Source organism: Chiloscyllium punctatum, chromosome 31 (assembly GCF_047496795.1).
Source record: "Chiloscyllium punctatum isolate Juve2018m chromosome 31, sChiPun1.3, whole genome shotgun sequence".
NCBI lineage: Eukaryota > Metazoa > Chordata > Chondrichthyes > Orectolobiformes > Hemiscylliidae > Chiloscyllium > Chiloscyllium punctatum.
Window position 1 is genome coordinate 73,715,374 of NC_092769.1, and position 22,028 is coordinate 73,737,401.

The 22,028-nt window shown below is 51.0% G+C and overlaps 1 protein-coding gene across 2 annotated transcripts in view; it reads right to left on the reverse strand.

The window, feature by feature from the left end:
- Window positions 1-22,028, reverse strand: part of dnajc4 (DnaJ (Hsp40) homolog, subfamily C, member 4) — a 102,444-nt gene that overhangs the window by 44,709 nt on the left and 35,707 nt on the right. For both annotated transcript variants that reach the window (XM_072551063.1, XM_072551065.1), the window contains exon 5: window positions 11,325-11,492. In XM_072551063.1, coding sequence (XP_072407164.1) covers window positions 11,325-11,492 — 168 coding nt within the window. The remainder of the gene's footprint in view (window positions 1-11,324; window positions 11,493-22,028) is intronic.

Here is a 22,028-nt window from a genome sequence, read left to right on the forward strand (position 1 = left end):
CTCCGCCTGTCCGGACAGCAGTCATAGTGTGTTACTTTGTTGGCTTAGGTACCTGCTTTCAAATGTTCATGCCTGCAGACTGATGCTCAGACTTCAAACAGCTAACCACGTCCCTGCCCAGGAGGAACAATGTGAATGGAGGCTGAAAGGGAGGGGTCTCACACTGCTTCCCCCTGCTAGCAGGAACAGGAAACAGGACCAGCATACATTAAAATGATGGTTCTTCGCAAACGTTAGGACTCAATCGCTCCACGTGCCCAATCCATCTGGGGAACCAGCCGCTATTTAAAAACTGGTCAAAGTATCTTGCCAGGTTGAGATTGCTGCCCTCCTTCCAGCTCTGGTCCAATCTCCTTGACTCCATCAGGGGCTCTCACCTCCAGAGCTCTGTTCCTCCACCTCCACCTCCACCTCTCTCTCTCTCTTCCCACCCCATCTAGGGCACTCCTTCAAGCTGAAATCTTTCGGTCACCTGTCCCTAATATCCCACATGAATCAGCAGCAGGGGACCATTCAGCTCATTGAGGCTGCTCAATAAGCTCACAGCTCAATAACCACAAATCTGCAATCCAGTCTACACCTGGGTATCTTCCAAACCCTTACCCAACAACAATGTCAACTTTCTGCCTTCAAAATATTCAAGCATTCACCAGCTTTTCCATCAGAGAGCTCTGAGGATTCAGTCTTCAGTGAGGATGAAAAATGATCTCAGCTCTGTTTTAATGGGACGACCCGTTATTTAAAAATACTGAGTCCAAGTGATCGATTCTCCCCACAAGAGGAAACATCCTCTCCATTTCAAGACCCCTCAGGATTGTATACCTTTAATTCTGCGAAACACCTCAACACAATCAGTACAGGTCTGTGGCTGAGAACCATCTCATGAAGTACTTTGGATGCTTTACCATAGAGGGGATGCTATATGACACATGAACAGTGTGCCGCACTGTCGGAGAGTCAGTGCTGATGGAGCGGCACACAGTCTAAGGATCAATGCTGAGGGAGTGCTGCACTGTCGGAGGGTCTGCACTGAGAGAGTGCTGCGCTGTCAGAGGGTCAGTGCTGAGGGAGTGGGCACTGTCGGAGGGTCAGTGCTGAGAGAGTGCTGCACTGTCGGAGGGTCTGCACTGAGAGAGTGCTGCACTGTCGGAGGGTCAGTGCTGAGGGAGTGCCGCACTGTCGGAGGGTCAGTACTGAGGGAGTGCCGCACTGTTGGAGGGTCAGTACTGAGGGAGTGCCGCACTGTTGGAGGGTCAGTACTGAGGGAGTGCTGCACTGTCGGAGGGTCAGTACTGAGGGAGTGCCGCACTGTTGGAGGGTCAGTACTGAGGGAGTGCTGCACTGTCGGAGGGTCAGTGCTGAGGGAGTGCCGCACTGTCGGAGGGTCAGTACTGAGGGAGTGCCGCACTGTTGGAGGGTCTGCACTGAGAGAGTGCTGCACTGTCGGAGGGTCTGCACTGAGGGAGTGCTGCACTGTCGGAGGGTCTGCACTGAGAGAGTGCTGCACTGTCGGAGGGTCAGTGCTGAGGGAGTGCTGCACTGTCGGAGGGTCAGTACTGAGGGAGTGCCGCACTGTTGGAGGGTCAGTACTGAGGGAGTGCTGCACTGTCGGAGGGTCTGCACTGAGGGAGTGCTGCACTGTCGGAGGGTCAGTGCTGAGGGAGTGCCGCACTGTCGGAGGGTCAGTACTGAGGGAGTGCCGCACTGTTGGAGGGTCAGTACTGAGGGAGTGCTGCACTGTCGGAGGGTCTGCACTGAGGGAGTGCTGCACTGTTGGAGGGTCTGCACTGAGAGAGTGCTGCACTGTCGGAGGGTCAGTGCTGAGGGAGTGCCGCACTGTCGGAGGGTCAGTACTGAGGGAGTGCCGCACTGTTGGAGGGTCAGTACTGAGGGAGTGCTGCACTGTCGGAGGGTCTGCACTGAGGGAGTGCTGCACTGTCGGAGGGTCAGCACTGAGGGAGTGCCGCACTGTTGGAGGGTCAGCTCTGAGGGAGTGCTGCACTGTCGGAGGGTCAGCACTGAGGGAGTGCCACACTGTAGGAGGGTCAGTTCTGAGGGAGTGCCGCACTGTAGGAGGGTCAGTGTTGAGGGAGTGCTGCACTGTCGGAGGGTCAGTGCTGAGGGAGGGCCGCACTGTCAGAGGGTCAGTTCTGAGGGAGTGCCGCACTGTCGGAGGGTCAGTACTGAGGGAGTGCCGCACTGTTGGAGGGTCTGCACTGAGAGAGTGCTGCACTGTCGGAGGGTCTGCACTGAGGGAGTGCTGCACTGTCGGAGGGTCTGCACTGAGAGAGTGCTGCACTGTCGGAGGGTCAGTGCTGAGGGAGTGCTGCACTGTCGGAGGGTCAGTACTGAGGGAGTGCCGCACTGTTGGAGGGTCAGTACTGAGGGAGTGCTGCACTGTCGGAGGGTCTGCACTGAGGGAGTGCTGCACTGTCGGAGGGTCTGCACTGAGGGAGTGCTGCACTGTCGGAGGGTCAGTTCTGAGGGAGTGCCACACTGTAGGAGGGTCAGTTCTGAGGGAATGCCGCACTGTAGGAGGGTCAGTGTTGAGGGAGCGCCGCACTGTCGGAGGGTCAGCACTGAGGGGAGTGCCGCACTGTAGGAGGGTCAGTGCTGAGGGATTGGGCAATGTCGGAGGGTCAGTGCTGTCAGAGCACCGCACTGTGGGAGGGTCAGCGCCAAAGGAGTGCCAGCGCTGCACTGCCAGAGGGTCAGAACTAAGACATGTAAGCTAAACCCCCATCTGCCTTTCTAAGTGGGTGTTAAATCCCACAGCTGTAATTTGTAAGAAGAGCCCAGTAGCTGGGGTGGGGCTTTTCCCAGTGTCCCACAGGAAGCATGAACTTCGCTGAGAGGGAACGTTGCAGTGGGTCATGATCACATTGCAGTCTGTGCGATGTTGCTGTGTGTAAATTGGCTGCTACCTTTTCTATATTATGATAACACGATTCTGCAGACCATCACACTCCTGACTCATGTCTTGTAGAGGATGGACAGGCTTTGGGGAGTCGGGGGGGGGTGGGGAAGAGGATTCCCAGCGTCTGACCTGAGGATTTACACGGCTGGTCCAGCTCAGTCTCTGGTCTATGGTAGCTCCCAGAACATCGATGCTGTTATGGTAAAATTGAGCTGCAGTGGAGATACCCAACAGGTACAATTTTTGGACAGGGTGTTGATCAGAGGAACCCAGCTTCTGTTTGGTTAATCTGCACCATCTGAATTCAACCAGTCAGGAGGCTCCCGATAAGAGAGTGTGGTTGCTTTGCAGGAAACTGTTAGAAATGAGTGCCATCTCTCTTTGCTCTCACAGACTAACGCTCTGTGGGATAAAGTGTAAGGCTCACTGCACATTCATCATATTGTGGGTGACTGTGACTGAAACTGAATTGCTTGGCTTTCACTGAGAAAGAGTAATCCTATACCTGTTTAATCCCCATGAAGGAGAGTCCTTTAGACTAATGGGATAATCAAAGTGCACACACTTAACCCTGAGTTAAGGTGAGGCCTGTTCACAGAGCTTTGCTGGCTGAACCTGGTGTTGTTTCAGGCTCCTCTAAAACAAACAGAAAGCAGCGAGACCACGGTGCACACTGTACTGACAAACAACAGGCCACTTTCAGAAGGAAGCGACTGCACTGGAGAGAGTGCAGACAGGCTCAGGAGAAAGGTTCCAGAGGGGAGAAACTTCTGCTCTGAGCCACGTTCCCTCCCAGTGTTTCCTGCTGCTGACAAGGACATCTGGGCCTGGAATACTCACTGATCGGTGTGCATGGACCCCCTGACAATGCCCAACCCACTCCCCCCACCGGGGAAATGCCTCACAGGGATGGGACTGGCGCTATCGACAGAAAAACGCACCCCCCCTCCCTCTCACTAACTCCCTCAGAACTACTCCCTTGTCTGGAAGACAGCGTGGGACTTCCTGAGGCTACAGAAATGCACCCCTGCTCTGCCTGGCACCTGCCCCGCACCCTGAAGTGAATAACAGCAAGAGGTGGATGCAGGGAAGTGGGAGGTGCCTGGACCAAGGATCTCGCAGTCACTGTTCATCATTGCCCCTCCTCACCCCCCAGTGCACCCCACCTCAGGTGACGTAACCTCTCATTCTTGCCAGCTCTGTCTGTCAAACCTGCTTTGATATATCCGCAGAGAGAAAGATCGTAACTAAACTTGTGTGGAGATGATCGTTCCCTGAATTGGAGTGCAGGTCTATAAGCTCCCCCGAATAGACTCTCCCCTCCAATCCGGACTGTACGGCAATCACACTTTGGATGAAGAGAAGCTTTCAGCCAAATTAAACTGGGCCCTGGCTGCCTTTATCAAGTCAATATCTAGATGTCGAATTCTGGTTCACTGCCCGATTCCTGAAAGCATGACAATGGGTAGCTGGCTGTAAAGTGATTAGCCGATAAGACTGCATATCTCTGTCAATCCACCCAAAACACTCCAGTAACTTAAACGGTGAAAGACCACACTGGTCCTTTCAGATAATGAAGAAACTCAACTGCACCAGGGGCAAAACAATGATGTAGTGGGAACACCCACAAGCCCCTTGGGTAATTCACTGGTTCAAACCCCCAGCACACCAGCTGGCTGTGTTCAAACGAAAACAATCAATGTTTAAACCAAGTCAGCAACTGAAAGGCAGGCCTCAGTAATGGTCCTGAAGGGATCAGTGAGGGATTCTGAAGAAGAATTAACCCGACTGGAAACGTTAATTCTGTTTCTCTCTCCACGGATGCTTCCAGATCCTGCTGGGTTCCTCCAGCACTCTCTGTTTTTAGTTTGACGATAACTCGATTGGCGTTTTAAAAAATTGCCTTTTAGGGAAGGAAATCTGCCATTCTTATTGAATCTGGTCCATCTAAGATCCAGACAGGGCCTGGCAGCAGCTGTGGAGAGGGCAGGTGACGGCCTAGTGGAATAATCGCCTGACTGTTATTCCAGAGACCAAGGTAATGTTCTGGGAACTCAGATTCAAATTCCATCATGGCAGATGCTGGAATTTGAATCCAATAAAAATCTGGGATTTAAAAGTTTAATGACAACCATGAATCCATTATCAATTGTCGGAAAAACCCATCTGGGTCACTAATGTCCTTTGCAGAAGGAAGCTGCCAACCTTACCTGGTCTGGCCTACATGTGACTCCAGACCCACAGCAACGTGGTAGACTCGTAACTGCCCTCAGAAATGGCTGAACAAGCCACCCAGCTCAAGGGGCAATTAGGGATGGGCCTTGCCACTCTATTTATTTCTTCAGAGGATGTGGACAATGCTGGTGAGGCTGGGGTTTCTGGTAAGTGAGTATATATCACCCATCTCTAATTGCCCCTTGAACTGGGTGGCTTCCTTCTCGAAACTGCTGCAGTCCATGTGGTGTACGGACACCCACAGTCAGGAGGGAATCCCAGAATTATGACCCAGCGACAGTGTAAGAACGGCGATATATTTCCAAGTTGGGATGGGGAATTGCTCGGAGGGAAACATGCACTGGATGGTGTTCCCATGTATCTGCTGTCTTTATCTTTTTAGTAGTGGTCGTGGGTTTGGAAGATACTGTCTAAGGAGTCTTGGGGAACCTAGTAGATGGTACACACTGCTGCGACCATGCATCAATGTTGGAGGGAGTGGATGCTCATCAGTGTGGTGCCAATCGAGTGGGGGCTGCTTTATCCTGGATGGTGTCGAGCTTCTTGAGTGTTGTTGGAGCTGCAGGGGTGCAAGGTGCTACAGGAGTGTCATGTACTGAGTGTGTGTCAAAGCTGGGACCCAGGGGCTGACCCAGGTACAGCTAAGTCCAGGAAGACCCAGAGGAAAGTGAACTTGGCCAAAACAAGATGCACCCAGAGCTGACTGCGCAGCCAGAATGGTGACTTTCCCAGCACAGGATGTTTACGAATGCCACAGGACAGTTCCCAGCTCAGAGCCCAGGGGACAGTCGCAGGAAATTACTCATCAGTATTTGTCAACATACGCACCCTGCAGTCTTCAAATGATCAACTTTTACATAAAGGATGTGCATTTCTCTAGTGCCTCCACTAAACTTCCCAGACTGAGAGGTTTTTATTCAAGGGCACTCACTGTTGTAGAGTCGGAGAAGCATGGGTCAATTTGCCTACAGCAAGCTCCAGCACACAGCCAGATGCTCCATTTCTCTATCAGTGATGTTTACTGAGGGCTATGTATCAGCCAATGGAGACAGGGTAGAACCCTCCACACCCACACCCACTCTTCATCTAAAAGCAGTCAAGGACCATTCCCATAAACGCTCAGTGCCCACTCCCTCAACACTGACCCTCTGACAGTGCCCACTCCCTCAGCACTGACCCTCCAACAGTGCCCACTCCCTCAGCACTGACCCTCCAACAGTGCCCACTCCCTCAGCACTGACCCTCCGACAGTGACTATTCCTTCAGCACTGACTGTCTGACAGTACCCACTCGCTCAGCACTGACCCTCCGACAGGGCATTGCACTCTTAGATAGAGAGGGAGTCGCAGAGCAAGAGACACCACTCAAGAGCGGAACCTACCACAAATGAGACACACCCTGCATAAGGGAGAGGGAGAGAGAGAGAGATAAATACAACTGGCATGAACAAGGTTTGAGGGCAAGAAAGAGAGCGACAGAAATGGTGTGGGAGAGATAGTCAGTTCACTGGGTTGGTTCTTCAGGTGAAAAAGGAGAACAGTGGAAGAGGCTGCAGATCAGGCAGCATCAGCGGGAAGCTCGAAACAGAGTTCACATTTCATTGTCAATCGATGGCCTTTCCTCCAAACATTCCTTAAAAGTAATCCAAAAATGGCCAGGTTGTCCCTTTCTCTGCAGATACTGCCTGACCTTCTCAACACTCCTAACATTTGATTATGGATCTCTGCACTCATCAGGACTACAGCAAGGATGCTAAATCTCAAACAATCAAACAGTTCACATTATTGGGGGGGGGAAGCTTTGTTGGCAAGCCATGTTTGATTGGTCGGTGTGTTGCCATGGAGACTGCAAAGAGGCACTAAATGCGCCGCAAGCTGCCAAGTCATTCAAAAAGACATGACAGTAAACCAGACTTCTTTACTTTGCAGAATGGGTTTTTGTATTTAAGTGCGTGCTCATGTCAATGGGCCACATTTATAAGTTCAAATGATCATCTTCGATTGGTTGTTAATGTCGCCGTTAACAGAGTTGAGATTATTGGGCAAGTCCTGTCCAATTGTATTTAACTGCAGACGTGTCACACCAATTCACAAATGAACCGAATGGTGCTGCAGTTAGACCTGAGAAATGGCTGCTCTGCCTCCGATTATCCCAGAAAGTCCAAGTGTCACAAATATTTGAACAACGGAATAAAGGGAGTTCTCTGCCACTGTGCAGCATTTCTGGAAAGAGCGGGAAGCAGTGCCAAACATCGGTGTACCCGACCACTGTGAAACTGAGCAATGCCATGGGTGAATTTCAGAGCTGGGCAATGCCACTTACATTGGCTGCATGTCCCAGGGACCAGGCAAGCGAATCAAATCACACAATGCTTTAGGTTGTCTGAAACAGGCAAGACTATGGATCACGCTGAATCAGCTTGCTCACACCAATAAGGTGCCTACGTGGGGACTGGGCGAGCCACGCTGTTGATCTGTTAACTGGCTATGCACAGAATAAAGAGATCTTTTCCACTGCCGACGAAAACGTCAGGATGTCGAAAAGCAAAAGCACTTTTATTCTGAAGTGCAGTCACAGCAAGACCCCACGCAAAGCTCTGTGTTGTTGACCATTTGATGTTAAAGACAGAAAGGGGTAGGGAGAGAACGTCGGTGTCAGGCGCTGGGATAGAGGATCAGCTACCGATATACTGAACACAGGGCAAGCCTGGAGGGCTGAAAATCCTACACCTGTTCCTGTTTTCTATTTCCACAGTCTGATGTTTCCGAACTTTGTTTTGAAAAGCTTGCTTTGGGATAACTCTGAGCTTTCTGTGTAAATGTTTTTTCACCCTCTCTCCTCACTCAGTGTCATTTTCCCAGAAGTGATGAGAGCTAGTTAGGGGCCACTGAGGAATTATATTCTCTATATCGAGGACGGGCAGAAGGAGAGGTTGCTGCAAATGCTGCAAACTACATTATGAGTTCAAGTCTCAATCACTTCACACTGCTGACCAGCACTGTGGATTATTAAGCACAAAACAAACAAACTAAATATCATCCAGATGAATACTTACACACACTATCCCATCATTCATCACCAGAGGTGGACAATTATGCCTGACTGTGATTTCACTAAGAGGCACAAACTGAAGTGAACACGTGTGTCTGGGTGTGATCATGTGTGTGTGTGTGAGCACCTGTATCTATGTGCATGTGAGTGCCTGTGTCTGTGTGTGAGCATGTGTGAACACATGTATCCATACACATGTGCCTGTGTCTGTGTGAACACGTGTGTGGTGAACACATGTATCTACATGCATGTGAGCTCCTGTGTCTGAGTGTATGAGAATGAGTATATGTGTGAACACGTGCCTGAGAGTATGTGAATGCATGTGAGCACACCTGTGTACATGAGTGCGTGTTTAGTCTGTGAGCAACTGAGTGCGTCTGTATGAGCATGTCAGTAAGAATGTGTGCACATGTGAGTGTGTGTACTGCTGTGAGTGCATGTGTGTGTGTGTCTGTGTATAAATGTGTGAGAGTTCGAGAGCGTGCGAGAGCACACGTGCATGTTTGTGAGCACGTGTTTGCCTGTGCACGTCTCTCCTCATTCACACAGATGCACCAGCCGGGCACTCAAAATGGTGACTCTCTCCCCAACTGGAAGCTTACAGGGTGATTGGAATGTCCTCTCATTCCTGATCACAATCAGTCCATTCAACCCATCTGCTCCCTACTAACCTCCCAACTCATCATCTTACCCCACCACACAATCCTATTCCCTTTTCTCTGGTGTGTTTATCCAGCTTCCCTCCTGAAACACACTGACACAATTCACCTCACCTACAGCCAGTGGGAGCAAGTTCCATTTTCTCCCTGTTCACTGGGCACAGAACGATTCGCCCAAATTCCTGGTTTGACTTCTCGATGATGGTCTAACATTGCAACCACTCCTGGCTCTGGTCTTCACTATGGCCTATCTTTTAGTGATCTAATACACAGTCCCAGTCTGGCACTTGCCCCAGTGAACTACGAATGTTGCGATACTCAGTGCTCCTCGGGAGATCAAAAAAAACCTGGATCCCATCCCGTCACAATTCCCAGCTGCTGCCAACTCATTTCCTGAGAGGCTCAGATAATAAACTTGGCTCCAGGAAGCAGAACAAGGCAGATACATGTGTCTGGATACTCTGCAACATAAGAGGGGATAGTGGCCACATGCAGGAGCCAGGGATATCACAGGCTCTGAACTGAGGCACCCCCTTGCTGACCAGCTACTTTCACTGGAAGCGTGTACTCGACTCAGGGAATGGTGTCGTGGCAAAGAACTGAGCACTTGGCCAGTTTATTCCAGCCTCACAGAGTGTTGGGTGGAGCTGTCACTTTCTCTGGAGAGAATGCCAATGTTTTACCCAAACACTGCCCTGGCCAGTGAGTAAATTTCCCGCCATGGATACAACCCCTATTTGTTCCCAGCGAATCTCTGAATTTCTCAGTGCCTTTTGTGCCTCCCATGGGATGCTGCAACCACTCAGCTGCGAGCGGCTGATTGGTATAACGGAGGAAACGGCAGTTTGGGTAGATCAATCCCCTCACAAACAGCCGATGTGACAATGACATGCAGCACTGACCCTCCGACAGTGCGGTGTTCCCTCAGTGTGACCCTCCGACATGTGGTGTTCCCTCTGCACTGACCCTCCAACAGCGCGGCACCCCCTCAGCACTGACCCTCCAACAGTGTGGTGTTCCGTCAGTACTGACCCTCCGATGGTGTGATGCTCCCTCAGCACTGACCCTCCAACAGTGCGGCACTCCCTCAGCACTGACCCTCCGACAGTGCGGTGCTCCCTTAGCACTGACCCTCCAGCAGTGCGGTGCTCCCTCAGCACTGACCCTCCGACAGTGCGGTGCTCCCTTAGCACTGACCCTCCAGCAGTGCGGTGTTCCCTCAGCATTGACCCTCCAGTGGCGTAGTGTTCCCTCAGCGCTGATCCTCCGGTGGTGCGGCACTTTCTCAGCGTTGACCTTCCGAGAGTGCGGCGCTCCCTCTGTGTTGATCCTCTGACAGTGCAGCACTCCTTCTGTGTTGACCCTGACAGTGCAGTGCTCCCTCAGCACTGACCCTCCAACAGATTGGTGCTCCCTCAGTGCTGACTCTCCAATAGTGTGGCACTCCCTCAGCACTGATCCTCCAACAGTGCGGCATTCCCTCTGTGCTGACCCTCTGACAGTGCAGCACTCCCTCCGTGATGACCCTCTGACAGAGCAGTGATCCCTCAGCACTGATCCTCTGACAGTATGGTGCTTGCTTAGTGCTGACCCTCTGATAGTAGGGCGCTCGCTCAGCGCTGACCGTCCGATACTGCGGCGCTCCCTCAGCACTTACCCTCAGATAGTGTGGTGTTCCCTCAGCGCTGACCCTCTGATAGTGAGGCACTCCCTCTGTGCTGACCCTCTGATAGCGCAGTGCTCCCTCAGCATTAATTCTCAGACAGTATGGCGCTCGCTCAGCACTGACCCTCCGATACTGTGGCGTTCCCTCAGCGCTGACCATCTGATAGCGAGGCGCTCCCTCTGTGCTGACCCTCTGACAGTGCAGCATATCCTTGACTCTCATCCTCTTACAGTACGGTGCTTCCTCAATACTAGCAGATGGGATTAGATATAGAGTGAAGCTCCCTCTATACTGTCCACATCAAATACTCCCAAGATACAGCACAGGGTTAGATACAGAGTAAATTGCGTCTACTCTTTTAAACAGAAAGTATATGTCTCTCAACACATTCTTCATCAACACACCCACAACCCAGTGACAGTATGATGTTAGATACAGAGTAATGCTCCCTCTAAACTGTCCCCATCAAACACTCCCAGGACAGGGACAGCAAGGGATTAAGGTACAGAATATTGCTCCCTCTACACTCGCAAATCAGATCTATTCTGCTCTAATAAGCATTCCCATTCAAAGAGAACAGCAGGTACAGTAGACCCTTGGAGCGTGTGGTCAATTTCATAGTGAACAGTGACGTACAGCCATTACTCATATATTGCTTCTGCCATTTTCCTCTCCCTCTCTCGCAAGGTTTGTCAATAGTAAAGCGTGTGTGGAACACCTTCCTGCCCCAACATTCAAAACACTTTAACAAATGGACACATATTTACGGTGAACAGCTAGCACAGACTGCACCTACCTGAAACCAACATAGTGGATAAATACTCCGGCCAACATAATGAAGACACAGTAGCCAAAAACCTTTATGTTTCTCTTGCGCTTCCTGCTGCTGTGAAAGTCTGCATAATCTTCTGGTGTGGGGTACCGGAACTGCTCCCAGTACCGTTGCTGCTTGGACTTCTCGTACCTTTGGAGAAGTGGAACAGAAGACAAGGGTGAGGACAGACCAACCAAGAAAAGCCAAGCTGAATTCAACAACACCTTCCCCTGGAACAAACCAAAACTGAAATCAAATTCCTTTTTTGGAAGGGGGGATTTGTTTGCTGAGTGTTCAGATATATTTGATTTGCTTCCCTATTATTACAGATCTCCTGAGTAAATTCGATTTGTCTGTTTTAGCCTGTACAGCGACCCAGAGTGTGATTTTTTTGTTTGGACAGAATGAGAATATCCAGCAGCTGGGTTGTGTCATCCCAGCAAAATGAATCCGAAATAAGCTATTTACTCCTCTGGCGCAAGCTAAAGGTCAGAAGGCCCTCATTTACTTTGCTGAAACAAAAGGCATAAAAGAGCGATTCAGACCCAAGTCTGAACAGCAACACACAATTTAACAAACTATACACTCCCTGTTTCACTGATTAAAACACAGCATATCCTTAAAATTCTCGCTCATGAGCACTGGGGTCCCATCAGATCTGTAGGGAACTAGTTACAGAGACTGCTCACGCACAGCTCCCCTTGATTCAACTCATTCTGAAGCAAAGCAGCCCCTGTTGTTCAGTATAGATCGGAATGACTCTAGCCTGCGAAGATTGCCAATGACATGGGATACGCAACATAGAATCAGGACATTCGGCCCAGCAATCCATGCTGGTGTTTCTACTCTGTTCCATCTTTCCTCCTCTGAATCTACCATCTTAACTCTCTCATCATGTCTTCCTCCCTTTTAATGCGTCTGCCCGACTCACCCTGACCACTCCCTGTGAGAGTGAGTCCCACATTCTGCCTACTGTCTGGGTCAAGGCTGTCCTCCTGAACTCCCAATCGGAGTTATCGGTGTTTGCCACACATTGACACCTTCTGCCGATGCTTTTCCCCACAACAGGAAACATTCTCTCTGCGTTCACTTGATCAAAACCTTCCCACAGACCTCTAATGAGTCACTGCTCAGCCTTCTCTTTCCAAGCTCCAGCTCCTCAATCCTTTCCTGATCCATGTCCCCAAACATTGCTGCATTGTCCTCTTCAGTCTCCTCTGCACCCTCTCCAGTGCCTCGATATATCCTCGTTATAATAATGAAGACTTTCGGGCAGGATTTAAGTGGGTCTAACCAAAATTTGACTCAGGTTCAGTGTTTTCCCCTCCACCAAGTTGCAGAAAAGTAAGATAGGTGCAAATCGAGTAGGTCGGAGAAAAACCTTTCCCCTTAGTGCGGGGTTTCATAATCTGTGGACACAGATTTGAGGTAAGGGACAGGAGATTTAGAAGTGATTTATGGAAGAACTTTTCCACCCAGAGGATGGTGGGAATCTGGAACTCACTGCCTGAAAGAACGGTGGAAGTGGGATACATAATGTTTTGATGATCACTTGGAGTAGCATGACATTTAAGGCTATGGGCCAAGTGCTAGAAAATGGACCTAGTTCATCGGTGCTTGAAGACCAGAGCATACATAATGGGCTGAAGGGCCTCTTACCATGCCAGCACTCTATGACCATACCGCTCTATTCCTCTCGCTGGATAATCTGGTGTTTGGTTTGCTGTTTTTTAAAAGATGTGGCAGTGAGGGAAGGCCACTCTGTAGACCAGCGAGGAGCTTACAAGGGGACGTTGGCAGTGGGATTGACACCGTTTCCAACTTGTAAGAAGGGAGCTCCGTCATTCAATGAGTCCGTGGCTGATCTGACCATCCTCAACTCCACTTTCCAGCCTTCTCCTCCTGACCCCCAATTCCCTTTCTGATTAAAAATCTGTCTTCAACATATTGAACGACCCAGCCTCGACTGCCCTCTGCAGTAAAGACTTCCACAGATTCACTGCCCTCAGCGAGAAGAATTTCATCCTCATCTCCATCTTTGATGGGTCACCCTCTTACTCTGAGATGATGCCCTCTGGTCCTAGACTCTCCCACAAGGGAAAACAACCTTTCTGCATCGCCCCTGTCAAGTCCTCGAAGAATTTTATGTTTCACCAAGGTCTCAAATGAGAAAAGGCCCAATTGATACAGGCCCAATGAGAACACAGACCCAATGGATACAGGCCCAACGAGGACAGGCCCACAGGCCCAACGAGGACAGGCCCACAGGCCCAACGAGGACAGGCCCACAGGCCCAATGAGGACAGGCCCACAGGCCCAACGAGGACAGGCCCACTCAATTTTTCCTCGTAAGATAGTTCCTTGAGGAATGCACAGTGAGTGATAGCAGGTTATTGGGATCAGTCTAAGAAAAAGTGACAGGACTGTTGGACTGACCGAGTTGTCAGCGGTCTCCTGGGAGTTCCTCAATCACCTTGAGCAGTGAGGAAGTGTGGTGAACTGGACTGGGATAAGGACCTCGACTCTCTGGTGAACAGGTGAAGGAGGTAGGGGCGGGGGGGGGGGGGGGGGGGGGTGTGTGTGTCTTATCAATAAACAATGCAGTAAAAGGACCTGAAAACACAGTTAGCTGCCCCCCAAGGGGGAACCAGTGGGGGCTGTCGACACAGCGAGCTGTGGATGAGAAGGGAGCCTTCTTTCAAACACACTGCTCCAGCGAAATGATTGACAATCCTGGCTGCCAGTGGATCAGATGCTGCCTTTCTCTCCACGTTGCTGTGGGGCTCAGACTTGCTCAGCAGTGGATAGAAGCTGTCAGCTCGGCATAATGATGAGATGCAGGCGAACTGACAGGTCGGGAATTGTAAATATGAACGGGAAAGAAAAGGGATGAAAGGGCGGTGGGTTTTTTTTTACCCTCTCTTTATAAAGCTGGCTGGGGATTATAATGTGAGCTTCTCGCTTCACTGGCATAGACAGGGGTCCTGCAAGTCCAGGCTGCGTCTTTCACTCGCCACGCGTTCCGATGGCTTTGCACACAAGGTGTGGATGAAGTGGCACGTCAAGCGTGGATCCGAATTCCTTTGGCTGTTGGTGGGGGGGGGGGGGTGGGTGGGAGCAGATAAAATGCTCACTTTTGCACCATCTCTCCCTCTAGGGCTGCACGCGGCCTATTCCAAACTGAGCAGTGACACAAAAACCTTTTCACATCAGCCATGTTTGAACGAGGAGCAGCAGCAGGCCATTCAGCCCCTCCAGCCTGCTCTGCCGTTTGACACCAAAGTTGCTGACATCATCTCGGCCTATCAACTCCACTTTCCCGCCCCTCTCCATAACCCTTCACTAATTACACATCTGTCTATCTCCTCCTCAATGTCCAGGGGAGAATGAATCACACAGATGCATGATTCTTGGAGAGAAGTCATTCCTCCTCATCTCTGTTTGAAGTCTGCTAGCCCCTACCCGTTCCAGTTTGAAAGGTTTAAACTCGGTTAAAGGATAAGGTCAAGGTTAAAGCTTCTACTTTAAATCTGCTAATCTCTGCTCGTTTAGTTTAAAAGGTTTAAACTCAGTTAAAGGTTATGGTCTCGGTTAAAGTTTCTACTCTAAATCTGCTGGCTCTACCCATTCTAAGTGACCCAACAAGAAGAAACATCCACTCTATGTCTACTTTGTCAATCCCCTTTACCATCTTATATACCTCCGTTAGATCTCCTCTCATTCTTCTAAACTCAAGCAGGTTTAGGCCTAAACTACTCTATCTCTCTCTCTATAAGGCAAACCTCTTATCTCTGGAATTAATCGAGTGAACCTCTTCTGAATTGCAATTTTATCCAAATGCCTTCCTTTGCCCATCTAGCTTCTGGCCAGTGCAAACTCGTCACTGCATTTCAGAGGCTGCTGGTCATGGGGGCTTGGAGTGCAGCTAAGCTGTTTGGCATTTCATTGATATAGCGCCTTTGGCTGGAGCTATAACTGCATTGGGGGTGGGGGTTCTGATTTGACCTTGAGCTGCCCAGTGTGGGGCATGAGGGAGCATTGACAGCAATCCTGGTACCCTTCACGCTTGGCAAGATCAGGCCCTCACTGGAAGGCCAAGTCATGACACCATGCCTTCAACAAAACTCCGCAGTGCCGGGAATGGCATTACTGCAGATTTGAAGAGTCGGGTTGGTCAGACTGTGGAGTAGGGCTGACAGGAAGGAATCAAAAACGTGGTGGGACAATGATGCTCTCTGAATTGGCCTGAGCAAATCACTCAGCTCAAGGGCAGTCAATGATATCAGCTTCATCTACACCCTCTAAACCAAGAGATTAGGAGTGGGTCATTCAGCCCATCCAGCCTGCTCCGTCATTTAATAAGATCATGGCTAATCCGATTGTGGTATCAACTCCGTTTTCCCATCTTCCACCCTTCTCACAAAAGCCTCTGACTGCCCTAAGAAAAACATCCACATTGGTTTGGTGCTCGTGCCATCAGGATCCTGAGCTCAGGAATTCTCTCCCCTCTTTACTCTGTCTCTGAAAACTTCTCCCTTTCAGTCAGCACTTCAACATCTGTCCCAAATATTTCTTCTGAAGCCCTCGCAATATTACTGTGTTAAAGGTACACCATTAATGCAAGCATGCCTGCTCAGTGCACTCCCTTACTGTACAAAGATTGAACTGAGGAGCACAGCAGGCCATTCGGCCCTTCAAGCTTGCTGCTCCATTCAATAAGACCCATGGTTGATCTGATTACTCCATTCTCCGACTGACCCCGATAACCTTTCACACCCTCGCTTATCAAGAATCTGTCTGTGTTTGTCTTAAAAATGTTTAGCTTCTTCTTCCATTGGCTTTCAGGAAGGGTTCTCAGAGAATTTTTGTTTTCCCCTTGCCTTGGTTTTAAATGGGAGACCCCTGATTTTTAAACAGCGATCTTTAGTTCTGGACTTTCCCATAAAAAGAAATGCCCTCTCTATATCCACCCAGTCAGGCCCTCTCAGGGTCTTCTGTTTCAATCAAATCACCTCTTAACTAAAACAGATACAAGCCTAGCCAGCACTACCATACCTCATGAGACAACCTGCCCACTCCAGTGTAGTAAACCCTCTCTGAACTGTCTGCGATGCATTTACATCCTTCTTTAAAAACAGAGACCAATACGTTCACATTACTCCAGCTGTACTCTCACCAATGACCGGTATAACTGAAGCATAACTTCCCTCACAGGCAATTATAACTTTAATGGAGTCACAGAGCATGGAAACAGACCCTTCGGTCCAACCAGTCCACTTTCCCAAACTAAACTAGTCCCACCTGCCTGCTCCTGGCCCATATCCCTCCAACCCTTTCCTATTCATGTCCTTATCCAAATGGGTTTAAACATTGTAACTGTATCTGCATCCACACACAAACTACCCTCTGTGTGAAAAAGGTGTCCCTCAGGTCTTTTCTAGATCTTTCTGCTCTCACCTGAAGAACATGCTCCCTAGTTTTGAACTCCCCCCACCCTGGGAAAAAGACCTTTGGCTCTTCACCTTATCTATACCCCTTATGATTTTACAAACCTCGACAATGTCACTCCTCAGCCTCCGATGCTCCAGTGAATAAAGTCCCAGCCTCTCCTTAAAACTCAAACCCTCCATTCCAGCAACTTCCTGGTGAACTTTTTCTGAACCTTCTCCAGTTTAATAATATCATAGAATCCCTATCGTGTGGAAGCATGCCATTTGGCCCATCGAGTCCACACTTAGCTTCTTTGCACAGATGCACGAATAGGTGGGAAGCAGAGTGATACAGGTGCTTAGGATTTGGGCGACAGGTTTAGACAGTAGATTTGATCAGCTCAGGTTTGGAGGGCCGAAGGGCCTGTTCCTGAGCTGTAAATTTTCTTTGTTCTTGACCCTCCGAAGAGCATCCCACTCAGACCCACCTCTAACTCTCCCTGCATTTCCCATGGCCTATCCGCCTAGCCTGCACATCTCTGAATACTATGGGCAATTTATCACGGCCAATCCAAACTAACCTGCACATCCCTGGGCACTATGGGACAATTTAGCACGGCAAATCCACCCTCACCTGCAAATCCCTGGGCACTATGGGACAATTTAACACGGCCAATCCATTCTAACCTGCACATCCCTGGGCACTATGGGACAATTTAGCACGGCCAATCCACCCTAACCTGCACATCCCTGGGCACTATGGGACAATTTAACACGGCCAATCCACTCTAACCTGCACATCCCTGGGCACTATGGGACAATTTAGCATGGCCAATCCACCCTAACCTACACATCCCTGGACACTATGGGACAATTTAGCACGGCCAATCCACCCTCACCTGCACATCCCTGGGCACTATGGGACAATTTAACACGGCCGATCCACTCTAACCTGCACATCCCTGGGCACTATGGGACAATTTAACACGGCCGATCCACCCTAACCTGCACATCCCTGGGCACTATGGGACAATTTAGCATGGCCAATCCACCTAATGTGCACATCTTTGGACTGTGGGAGCCAACCGGAGGAAACTGCACGCAGACACGGGGAGAACATGCAAATACCACAGAGTTGCCTGATTGAGGAATCGATTCGGAGTCCTGGTGCTGTGAGATGCCCAGTCACCGTGCTGGTGCTGGAAACATTTCTCCACCTAGAGGATGGTGAGTGTCTGGAACTTGCTGCCTGAAAGGATAGTAGAGACAGGCACACTCCAGGCATTTAAGAAACAGCACGCAGTTTCAAGTGGCTGAACAGCCCTAACACCAGCCCAGGGGAGAAAGGGCAGTGAAAAGGGGGACTGTCAGTCCGAACACCAGATTAGGGAGAAAGGCGGGAGGGATGCAATTGTGTGTTTGGGGGGGGGGGGGGGGGGAAGGGTCAGTTGTCCCTGGCTTCCTGTGGCTGGATAATTAGCCCATGACCTACACCACTGAAAGAGAGACAACAAACAGATGTCCCGGTGCTTCCTGAGCTGCCGTTTATGGGATCTTGCTGTGCCTGGGTTATTAAAATGGTGACGGTGCCAAATCAAACAAAGGAAGGGATAACGGGAGGTGAAGTGATTTCACAGGATGTCGCAGGTCTGATTGATTATTGTCACATGTACCAAGGTACAGAGAAAGGTTTGGTTTTGTGAGCAGTACAGGCAGATCATAACACACCAAGATTGTAGAGTGATAGAACAGAGCGAGGAATATAGTTATAGCTGCAAGGAAGGTGAACAAAATGCAAAAGCAGCAGTAGATTTGAAATGTGGGGTGTTTGCATCAAGCTGCAGAGAGGTAGCTGGAAACACTGCCCAGAGTGAGGAGCAGTCCGATTCCTGGTTGTGCTACAACAGGTAAATGAACTGAAGTTTACTGTCCCCTTATAAATGGCTCCCAGCCTCAGAGCAGCTCCGAGGGAGTGTGGGGAAGGAAGGAGAGACTCCACTTCTGTTGGTCGCTGCCCTGCATTCCAGAAGCCATTTGCCACCGAGTGCATTCACCCCCACCCAGGGAAGCAGAGCTTCTGCCAGAGTTCTGGGGGTGGAGCGGGTAACTGCAGTTGCAACAGTGCCTCAGCCATGGGCAGTGGGATAAGACTGTGTCTGGCTCGACTGCTCCAGCTCATTTCATCGCCAGGATTGCTGAGCTAGCTGTGTGTCTGCTATCAATGGGTTTCACTGTTGCCCCCACAGATATACAGATGCACAGCCAGCTCCCCCAAAAGGGTAGTTGCTGAAGAGCTCAAAACCAGGCTGAGCACATGTGAAATTATACAAACTGATACCACGTTCCCAGCACAGGACCAGGCCATTCAGCCCATCGGCATTGTGTTACTAAGTACTTTTCACAGAACTTCCACCTCACACCCATTGTGACCCGATCACTTTATCCCTTTCTCCCTCAAGTGTTTACGAGTTTCCTCATGAACTCAATTCATTTACCACAATCCCTCCCTATGGAAGCAAGTCCCACATTCCTCTCACCCCTTGCAGAAGCAAATCCTACACTATACTGCACACCTCAATTCCCCCTTCGCTATCTCTGTCACCCCCTACAGCCCCTACACCCCCTCCCTATCTCTGTAACCCCCTCCAGCCCCTACACCCCCTCCCTATCTGTCACCCCCTACAGCCCCTAACCCCCTCCAGCCCCGACAACCCCTCCCTATCTCTGTAACCCTCTCCAGCCCCTACACCCCCTCCCTATCTCTGTAACCCTCTCCAGCACCTACACCCCCCTCCCTATCTCTGTAACCCCCTCCGGCCCCTACACCCCCTCACAAACTCTGTTACCCCCTCCAGCCCCTACACCCCCCTCCCTATTTCTGTCACCCTCTCCAGTCCCGACACCCCCTCCCTATCTCTGTAACCCCCGCTAGCCCGTACACCCCCTCCCTATCTCTGTCACCCCCTCCAGCCCCTACATCCCCTCCCTATCTCTGTAACCCCCTCCCTATCTCTGTCACCCTCTCCAGCCCCTACACCCCCTCCCTATCTCTGTCACCCCCTCCAGCCCCTACACCCCCCTCCCTATTTCTGTCACCCTCTCCAGTCCCTACACCCCCTCCCTATCTCTGTAACCCCCGCTAGCCCCTACACCCCCTCCCTATCTCTGTAACCCCCGCTAGCCCCTACACCCCCTCCCTATCTCTGTAACTCCCTCCAACTCCTACACCCCTCCCTATCTCTGTCACCTCCTCCAACCCCTACAACCCCCCCATCTGTCACCCCCTCCAGCCCCTACACCCCCCCATCTCTCTCACCTCCTCCAGCCCCTACAACCACTCCATATCTCTGTCACCTCCTCCAGTCCCTACACCCCCTCCCTATCTCTGTCACCTCTCCAGCCCCTACACCCCCTCCCTATCTCTGTAACCCCCTCCAGCCCCTACACCGCCTCCCTTTCTCTGTCACCCCCTCCAGCCCTTACACCCCCCTCCCGATTTCTGTCACCCCCTCCAGCCCCTACACCCCCTCCCTATCTCTGTCACCCCCTCCAGCCCCTACACCCCCCTCCCTATTTCTGTCACCCTCTCCAGTCCCTGCACCCCCTTCCTATCTCTGTAACCCCCGCTCGCCCCTCACCCCCTCCCTATCTCTGTAACTCCCTCCAGCCCCTACATCCCCTCCCTATCTCTGTCACCCCCTCCAGCCCCTACACCCTTCGCTATCTCTATCACCTCCTCCAGCCCCTACAACCATTCCATATCTCTGTCACCTCCTCCAGTCCCTACACCCCCTCTCTATCTCTGTAACCCCCTCCAGCCCCTACTCCTCCTCCCTATCTCTGTCACCCCCTCCAGCCCCTACACCCCCTCTCTATCTCTGTAACCCCCTCCAGCCCCTACTCCTCCTCCCTATCTCTGTAACCCCCTCCAGCCCCTACACCCCCTCCCTATCTGTCACCCCCTCCATCCCCTACCTATCTCTGTCACCCCTCCAGCCCCTACACCCCCTCCCTATCTCTGTAACCCCCTCCAGTCCCTACACCCCCTCCCTATCTCTGTCACCCCCACCAGCCCTGCATCACTGCCCTTCCTCCAACTCCAACATCCATTCCCATCATTCCACCATTGGAAGCTGTGTCTTCAGCTCACTGGAGCCTAAGCACAGAATACCCTTCGCTCGGCCACGCTGCCTCTTGCACTCACGTTCTTCCCTGAGAAGACTGGAGTGTTTCATTCGGCCCAGTCTATCTGTGTTAGCACACTGCACAACTAGCGCGACTGCCCTGCCTTTGTGAGTTGCAGTTCTGTAAACCTTTATCAGAGGATGGTCCGATTCCCTCTCAAAAGCTTCGACTGGCCCTGCCGCCGTTGTGCTTTCGGGCGTGTCTTAAAGCTGGTCTCTTTGAGAGAGAGATTGGTCAGCAGGCCTGATATATGTGACTCGAGAACACTCCGTGGCCTGGTGATAACATCGATGGTGCAATTTGAATGCAAATTGGCATGAGCCGCGATCAAAACCTTTCTGTGTATTGAAAAGTGTCAATTAGCACCCTCCCACAACCAACATTTTGACCTTCTCTTGTGTATAGAGAGGGCTTCAGGTCTGAAACCCAAATCTGAATCCTGATTTCGGATGGACGAGCATTGATGGGATGACACCAATTTCCGTGGCAGCCAGGTACGGCTGAACTTGCAGGCAGCCACCGAAACCAAGCTGGTGGGCACTGACAGCCCCAACCCCGGCCGCAGGTGAAGGAGGCAAAGGTGGGCTCAGCTGAATGCTGGGTGAAGCTGTCTGAGCCTGACCAGGACTCGCTCCTCTGTTAGGCCAGCAGACCGGGACTTGGCAACCCCTCAGTCTGGGCACTGACAAAGATGCTGCTTAGCTTGGGTCTCGACAGTCAGAGAAACCAGCACGCCCCTGCGTCAGACCGAATGGCCAAGTGTGATTCACAGTGGCACATCGGCCCATGCGTTCACATCCGCAACTGTTTCTCTGGCATGTGTTTGTATGGGAGGAGGTGTTGATTCATTACGGGGATGGAGCTCAGTGACTAGTTTTTAAGGGACAGCCATCCAGAGGCCTGAACACTGAACCCCAGAGGACCATGACTTTGAACCCCACTTGGGGCACTGGAATGACTGCGTTCGGTTTAAAAGCAGACCTCCCGGTAACAGATTGGGCTTCTGTCAGATTGTCGGCCAGAGTCATTATGGTGCAGCAGGAGGCTGCTCGGCCTACTGAGTCCATGCCAG